General features: G+C 38.7%; 1 protein-coding gene across 4 annotated transcripts in view; it reads right to left on the bottom strand.

The window, feature by feature from the left end:
• Positions 1-8,535, bottom strand: part of TIMM9 (translocase of inner mitochondrial membrane 9 homolog (yeast)) — a 10,732-nt gene extending 2,197 nt beyond the window's left edge. Inside the window, exons 1-4 of one of the 4 annotated variants that reach the window (XM_015566488.1) lie at positions 8,189-8,457; positions 6,889-6,918; positions 4,857-4,945; positions 375-439 (exon numbers count right to left, since the gene is read on the bottom strand). In XM_015566488.1, coding sequence (XP_015421974.1) covers positions 375-413 — 39 coding nt within the window. In that variant the 5' untranslated portion in view covers positions 414-439; positions 4,857-4,945; positions 6,889-6,918; positions 8,189-8,457. Of the gene's footprint in view, positions 1-374; positions 440-4,856; positions 4,946-6,888; positions 6,919-8,188 lie in introns of all 4 variants that reach the window. The other 3 variants (XM_015566489.1, XM_006767667.2, XM_006767668.2) reach the window with 3 other exon arrangements.
• Positions 8,536-8,623: the final 88 nt, after the last annotated feature.

Genomic DNA, 8,623 nt, shown 5'->3' with positions numbered 1-8,623 from the left:
CATTACTGTCTGTCCGTGGGGTATGCCTATAGGTATATAAGTTCACTGGTTAATATTTGGCTTTTAAAACAAAAATGTTCTGAAACTTAATTGAAGTTTGTATTTTAGGTGAAATGTCCTATAATATTTTAAATCAAACTTTTGCTAACTTAAATAGGTATACTATGATCTATGTAATATGAGTTACAAAATATAATCAGATTTTCTCATTGAATATTCTTTCCTGGATTACCTGAAAATTAAAATTCTTCATTTAATATCCAATTTTGGAAATGAAATATAAACCATTATTTTCTGAGATCACTGACATGGTTGCATTCAATAGTGCCTTAAACTGTTTGCCAAATGCCTTTTTCTTAATTATAATACCTTACCTGTTTTATCTGATCAGATTCTGGAATTTGTGCAGCCATATTCTTTCGGTACCTTTATTAGTCACCTGATTTAAAAATAAAAAACGTTTGTCAACCTATCAACAAATATTTTATTTAAAAAAATGTTTTTTATTGATTTTAGAGAGAGAGAGAGGAAGGGGGAGGGAGAAAGAAACACTGGTGTGAGAAACATCGCTTGATCATCTGCTTCCTGTATACTCCCTACTGGGGACCGAGCCCAAAACCTGGGTATAAGCTCTGTTTGGGGATTGAACCAGTGAATTTATGGTACATGAGACAATGTTCAACCAACTGAGCCACATGGGCTACAAATAAATGTTTTTAGGCTACTTGAAGAGTTAGGTAATCGAAACAAGAATAGTTTATGAAACAGAACTGAAACAAGTCTACCTGAAATACCACATTATTCACATTTTATCAATTTCTAACCATGTATGTAATTATACACCACTCCCCCAATTTCCCACATCATTAATGACAACAGAACCATAAAGTTTAGAATTAGAATTTTTAATGCTATTACCTGTGGGACCCAAAGACCCTGTCTATCTAAATCTTTAGTGGGTTACTTTTTTTGGTTAATACTCGCCTGAGGATATTTTTTCCATTGATTTTAAGAGAGAGTAGAAGGGAGGGGGTGGGGAAGAGAAAAAAAGAGAGAGGGAGATCAATGTGAGAGAGAAACACATTGATTGGTCTCCATCGCACAGGCTGGGATAGATATCTGCAACCCAGGTATGTGCCCTTGAGTGGGAATCGAACCTGAGACCCTTCTGTCCAAGGGCCTACACACTCTAACCACTGAGTGGCTAAATCTCCAGTTTTAAGATGAATTGCCCTGCTACTGTGCAGAAAAGCTACTTATTAAAGTTCCATTCCTAGAAGGATTTTTTTTAAAGGAATCTGAAAATTATTTTTTAGCTAATCCTCACCTGAGGATATTTTTCCATTGATTTTTAGGGAGAGTGGAAGAGAGAGGGAAAGACAGAGAGAAACATCGATATGAGAAACAGAAAAACATTGATTGGTTGCTTCCTGCACCAGCCCTGATCAGGGCTCAGGCTGGGGAGGAGCCTGCAACCAAGGCACGTGCCCTTGACTGGAATAGAACCCAAAACCATTTGGTCCGAAGGCTGACACTCTATCCACTGAGCCAAACCAGCTAGGGCAGGGGTGGGCAAACTTTTTGACTCGAGGGCCACAATGGGTTCTTAAACTGGACCGGAGGGCCGGAACAAAAGCATGGAGGGAGTGTTTGTGTGAACTAATATAAATTCAAAGTAAACATCATTACATAAAGGGGTACGGTCCTTTTTTTTTTTTTTTTTTAGTTTTATTCATTTCAAACGGGCCGAATCCGGCCCGCGGGCCGTAGTTTGCCCACGGCTGAGCTAGGGCCTTAGGATTCTAAGGGAAACCAAGAGATCTCTGTTGTCTTCTATAAGTACTTAAGTTAACTATTCCATTGGTTACTAATGTAACTTTGACCTGTGCTACTAATGATCCTTTTACCTTCTCTATGCAAATGCAGACTACTATTAATTGTTAACAAACACCATCCTAACTTATAAATCAATAACCCAAATGAGTTCTAATATACTTTAAAAGGAAGTTATAGGAGTTGTGAAGTCTGAAATTCAAAAAGGACAATAACTGTAACAGAAACTTCTAAACATGTGACACTTATGATCTAACTTGGGGGCCACAGAGAAGTGAAGATAAGCAAGTAAAAAGCCTTTCTGAATTCCTGGGATTTTCACATATCCTAAATGGAGGGCCCAGGCTTAGTTAATCCAGATATAAGAATGCATCACATTATTTATTCTATCTGGCTAGTTCTAAAATGGAAGAACATCTCACATAAAGATTTGTATAAAATATGATTGTTTAAAATAGAAATTAAACAGCATGTAAAGGAAGAAGCAAATACAATTTTGTACACTGTAGACTAAATGAATTTTTATGCATTATATTTAGCTTGAATTTCCTAATAATCAATGCAATAAAGATAAACTGGATGTGTAAGTCATTCTTATTGACTCATTATTATTTGAAGTGGCTCTGTAAAGCATGACTTTTCATGAAACTAGGAAACTCAAAGTGCTATTATCATGGAAAAAAATAACATTCTCATTTGATTAACAAATATAATTGACGGTAATTCCATTCTAGTATTTCCAACCGTGTATACATCTTCCACTCTTTTGCATTTATTCTTTTCTCTCTCTCTTTTTTTTAATATCCTATAAGTTAGGGTACAATCCATACTTACAGAACATTTCACCCAATACCACAGAAGGCACATTTTTATCAAGTGCCCACTGAACCAATATCCTGGGTCAAAAAACTAGCCTCAACATTTTAAAATAATTTAAATCATTCTAAGTGTGTTTTCTGACCAGATGCATCAAGCTAGAAATAATTAACAGAAAGAGAACAGGCAAATTTCCAAACATCTGGAAAATAAACAATAAATTTCGAAATAATTCATGGGTCAAAGAGGAAGTCTCAAGTGGGGGAAAAATCAGTGAACTGAATGAACTGAAAACACAACATATCAAAATTTGTGTTAACAGAGCTATATCAGTGCCAAGAGAACAATTTATAGCATTAAATTCATACATTAGAAAAGAAGAAACCTCTCAAATCAAAGATCAAAACTCCTACCTAAAGCACCTAGAAAAGGAGCAAAATAAACCCAAAACATGTAGACAGAAATAATAGAACAGAAATAATAAAAATGAAAACATAGGCCCTGGCTAATGTGGCTCAGTTGGTTGAGTATCGTTCCATGCACTGAGAGGTTGCCTGTTCGATACCCAGTCAGGGCATATGCCCAGTTGTGAGCTCGATGCACAGTAGAGGGCATGCAGGAGGCAGCTGATCCATGTTTCTAGCTCATCAATCTCAATCTCTCTCTCTCTCTCTCTCTCTCTCTCTCTCTCTCTCTCAAAATCAATAAAAACATACTTTAAAAAAATAAAAACATAAAAGCAAAAAACAATAATCAATAAAACAGAGTTGGTTCTTTAAAAAGACTATCATTATCAGAAATGAAACTGTGTGTCACTGTAGACCCTGCAGATGTCAAAAGTGTAACGAATTTACTATTATCCTGATATCAAAACCAGACAAAGGCCATACATAAAACTAGAGAAATATCCCTCATAAAATAGACCTATATGTCCTTAACAAAATAATAGCAGATGGGTATTACTCTGCTGACTATCCTCTACTTGCCCCTTAGTATACCTAACAACTCATGGTGACGAAAGATGGTTATTTGATAAGACATAGATATGGAGTGCCTCAATGGTGTTGGTATGAATCTTCTTTATTTATTATTATTTCCTTGGCATTATCTTTTTTAAAAAAATATATATTTTTATTGATTTCAGAGAGGAAGGGAGAGAGATAGAAACATCAATGATGAGAGAGAATCAGTGACTGGCTGCCTACGGGGTTTGAGCCTGCAACCCAGGCATGTGCCCTTGACCGGAATCGAACCTGGGACCCTTCAGTCCACAGGTTGACACTCTATCCACTGAGCCAAACCAGCTAGGGCTTCTTGGCATTATCTTTTAATGTAAAGTTTTTAATAGTATATATATCTCCTTAAAATGAAATAAAGTTTTATCATATTATAAAAGTAATGTAATATATTTCTTGAGAATTTGGAAAATAAAAGAGAAATACTTTACTCAAAAACCACTAAATTAACATTATGGTTTCCTTTTCTCTAGAATCATTCAATTATAGACTTTTCAAATATTGTCCCAGACCTATAATTGAACTCAAGCTAACAGTCAGCAATTTTCTTATGTCTGCCTAAATCTCTAAAGCTCTTCTCTGTAGTCATAAATAAAGGCATACTTTTTATTGTGCCTTGCTTTATTGCATTTTTTTACAAATTGAAGGCAAGACCCTCCACCAGCAAAAACATTACGACTCCCTTATTGCAGTGGTTTGGAACTGAGCCTGCAATCTCTGAAGTATATCTGTATCAAGGTTACGGTATACATAACTGTAGGCAACTGTTCCTAGGAGATATTGAAAGTGATTGATTTGCAAACTTACTTGCTATCTGGTGTCTTCTAAAGTCAGCCTTCTTTTTTGCAGTTATTTAATCATAAATTATGCTGACTGACAAACTCCAACAAGCCAAGCAAATCACTGATAGTGAAAACAGGCAGCAGCAATGTGGCTGCCCTTTTATTTGGTCCTAGTTTCCAGATATTACAGCAAATGTTTATTATTATAGAGACAAACATCTGCAGAGGAAATTACCTTTCAATTATACTCCTGAGACGTGGAGATGAAGGGAAGGGATAAGAGTTCCAGAATCTCTGGCTTAGGTTTTAGAAATGATACAGCAATGTTATTTTTTGCCAAACACAAATATGTCATAAAACCGGGTGAGTTAAAAGTAAAGGGAGATCTTATCAGTCATCAAGCTCAAACCTTTTCTGATGCATGAGTTTCCTTTCTGTTCTGGAAAAGTAGTTGTCCAACTTTTGCTTGAATGTCTCCAGTGAGGCCTTATTTCTTATCTGAAAAAATGATGGGATTACAATGACTGGGGAGACCTCTTCCAGCTCTAATAGTTGAGAAATCTAAACTTCTGTTGGCTAAGTCATTTTTAAAAAAGCCTCTTCCTTAGGTTTATTGTGATCATTTTGCAATATATACAGATATGGAATCACTATATTGTACATCTGAAACTAACAATGTTACATAGAAAGAAAAAAGCCTCTTCCTTTTCAATATGTGAAATTTAGTTTCCTCATTCAGAGGTTACAAGTCTTTAGCATATGTTACTATATATATTTAAAAAATAGATCATAGTCTGCCCTGGCCAGGTGGCTCAGTTGGTTGGAGAATGGTCCAGTACACCAAAAGGTTACAAGTTCGATCTATGGTTGGGGTGTGTACAGGAGGGGATGGGGCAATTCATCCCTGTTTCTTTCTCCCCCACCCTTCCTCTCTCTTCCTAAAATAAATTAAAACATATCCCTGGGTAAGGATTAATAAACAAACAAATATAATATTCTTATCTTTCCAGGTAGTTAGTATGTCCAGGTGAATATCGAAGAACAAGAAGCAATTCCCAGAAATTTCTGAACATTAAAAAGAAATTAGCAGACTAATCAGGATACGATGGAGAAGTCCACCATTTCTTTTTTAGAATCATATGCAGATTTGTATCAGGCCGGAAGCCAAATTTCTAATTCTGTAAAAATAGTTACAGCAAATGATTCTTCTGATGTCTTTGGCCTCTATCACTAACATGGTACTTACATGATTGGTACTGGTCATTGGTACTCTTGTGATTCAGGCAAGGATTACAAATTGATCATAAAACCACTAGGTGATAGCCGAAACCGGTTTGGCTCAGTGGATAGAGCGTCGGCCTGAGGACTGAAAGGTCCCAGGTTCGATTCCGGTCAAGGGCATGTACCTGGGTTGCGGGCACATCCCCAGTAGATGTGCAGGAGGCAGCTGATCGATGTTTCTCTCTCATCGATGTTTCTAACTCTCTATCTCTCTCCCTTCCTCTCTGTAAAAAAATCAATAAAATATATTAAAAAAAAAAAAAAAAACAAAACCACTAGGTGATTCCTGGGAAACAGAATATATTCATAATCTCAAAACATCTCCACAGGTCACCAAAGGAAAACTGTCCTCCTATATTGTAATGACCTGGCAGTCACCACCTTAATCAAGTGATCACCTCCGTGGTATTCTCCCCCAAAACGGATGATCTGACTCTGATCATGAGGGAATAATGAGAAAAAGCCACCATAAGGGACAATTTGTAAGACCAGAGGTCTTAAAAAAAAAAAAAAAAAGGTCATGCCCGTCCTGTGTGGCTCAATGTTTTCAGCATTGAATCAGGTAACAATTCCTGGCCATGGCACATGCCTGGGTTGTGGGCTTGATCCCCAGTAGGGGGCGTGCAGGAGGCGGTTGATCAATGATTCTCTCTCATCACTGATGATTCTATCTCTCTGAAATTAATCAATAAAAAAGGTCATAAAGAAAAGGGGTACAGGGCTGTTCTAGATTAGGACACTAAAGGGTCATGACAACTAAACACAATGTGTGAACTTTGGATCCTGAATTAAAAGGAAACATTTTTGAGTTAATAAAGACATTCTGGGGATATGTTACCATTTTAGGTATGATAACCTTATCCTGGCTACATAACAGATTGTTCTTTTTTTTAAAAAAAATATTTTATTGATTTTTTACAGAGAGGAAGGGAGAGCGATAGAGAGTTAGAAACATCGATCAGCTGCCTCCCGCACACTCCCTACTGGGGATATATCACAACCCAGGTACATGCCCTTGACCAGAATCAAACCCGGGACCCTTGAGTCCGCAGGCCAACGCTCTATCCACTGAGCCAAACCGATCAGGGCGTAACAGATTGTTCTTAAGGTGATTCATGCTGAAGAAATTAGAGTTAAAGGTCATGATGTCTGCAACTTACTAGCAATGGTTCAGCAAAAGAGTACTGTATCTGTGTATGTAGAGAGAGTGGAAAAGAGATAGCAAATAAGTAAAAATATTAAGAATATTATAACAATAAAAAAAACCCACAATCTTGTGAACCATATTTTTTGGCCCAGGGCTATCCGTGTCTTTTATTTGATAGGTCAGATGTTTAAACTGATCTGAACTAACTTGTTGGGTTGATAGGCTTTAACGGGACTATACCACATGTCCCTTTCCTTCAGATTATCTGCAGCAGGTTTAGGAAGTTACTGTCTGATTAAATGGCAACTTATTAATCAGAGCAGAAAATTCTTGCTATATACCACACCACTCCCACAGAAATTCTTCTGAAAGATTACGTCTATTGCTTTCGGGTTTAAAGGTTGGCCTCCAGACCTAAAGCATAGTCCTCTGAGCACTGGATTAGATGGGGGAGAGGGGCCAAGACTTCTTGGGTTTCAACCCAATTCAACTTGTAATGACTGCTTATGGTCACACTTTAGAGACTAGAGGGGAAAGGTTACTTTATTTCATATTTAAGTTACATTTAGAAAAAAGGGAATTAAATCATCTCCAAAGCTCTGACACTGTCACTTTATCTTTTAATTTTCCCTAAAACAAATCGTGAACAAGCAAGTACTACCCGTGAGCCCAGTAATGAAGAGGGAAATGTAACTGGAATAAGACATAATATTTTGCAAAGAATAATTAAAAGGTTCTTCAAAGCCAAGACTCTAGGGCCCAATTTAATTCTAGGATTTCTTCTATGAAAGCTGAACTGTAAAAAAAATTTTTTTTAAATGTGTTATTTAGCTTTTACATCAGATTACATTGTTTGGCTTTGATTCACCTTTTTCTAAAGCCTCTAGTAATGCGTAAAGGGGAACGTCCAAATAGTGCGTCCTTGAAAACGAGCAGATCAGATAAAGGTGCTGGGTCTGTTTTGTGTCCAGGGAGGACGGTTCAGTTAAAGGGGAGTCTCCTGCCTGTTAGCTCAAGGTCAAGGCAGGGTGCCTTCCAGCCTGACTCGCAGTCTCAGACCAAGACCCCGACTGCTGCAGCCCAGTCTGATGTGCCTCGGAGCCTCCAATTACGGTCCTCGCCCCGGTGACACGGACGTCAGGCAGGTCTCAAACCCGCTCGGGGACAGCAGGACCCGCTGCCCGGCTCCGCAGCCCCCCTCAGCCCACCAGGATGCGGCGGCCTCGTTCAGAGACCCACCGCCTTTCCGGAGCGTAGCCTGCCGCCCCCCGCCCGGGAACCCGGGATTCCGAGGGCAGAGAAAGAGGTCATACTTAAGCACAGGCTCTCGCTTCCGACAACAGTACGAGGCTGGGGGGACTGCGCTTCCAGTCGAGTCCGGGGGCGGAGGGTCGGGGTCACGGCGGGTGCCGCCGCCGCTGGATGCAGAACACGTGGGAGCGGTGATGTCAAATAGCCCTTAGATCCTTGGACGCCGATTCGTATAATGAGGGGAACTTGAGAGAAAAAAATCCGATATGACCGTATAACTCCGAAATCCTCTGAGAATTAATTTTTTGTGATTGTCTCCTTAGACAATGCTCCCTGCTCCTGATTTCCTTGCCATTAACTAACCCGAAACTGCCGAAACTGTTTGAAAGACTAATTTACTTTGCGTCCCTAACGGTCTCCAGGAGCTACGCTGTAAACATTCCCTAATGAGTGCGAGTGGTATTACCAGTTAGTTCGGGAGCGCTGCAGGTCTTCAA

This window comes from Myotis davidii, unplaced genomic scaffold, assembly GCF_000327345.1.
Source record: "Myotis davidii unplaced genomic scaffold, ASM32734v1 scaffold281, whole genome shotgun sequence".
NCBI classification, from domain to species: Eukaryota; Metazoa; Chordata; class Mammalia; order Chiroptera; family Vespertilionidae; genus Myotis; species Myotis davidii.
Note: the sequence above shows the minus strand (reverse complement) of the source record. Positions and strands in the feature narration are given on the sequence as shown.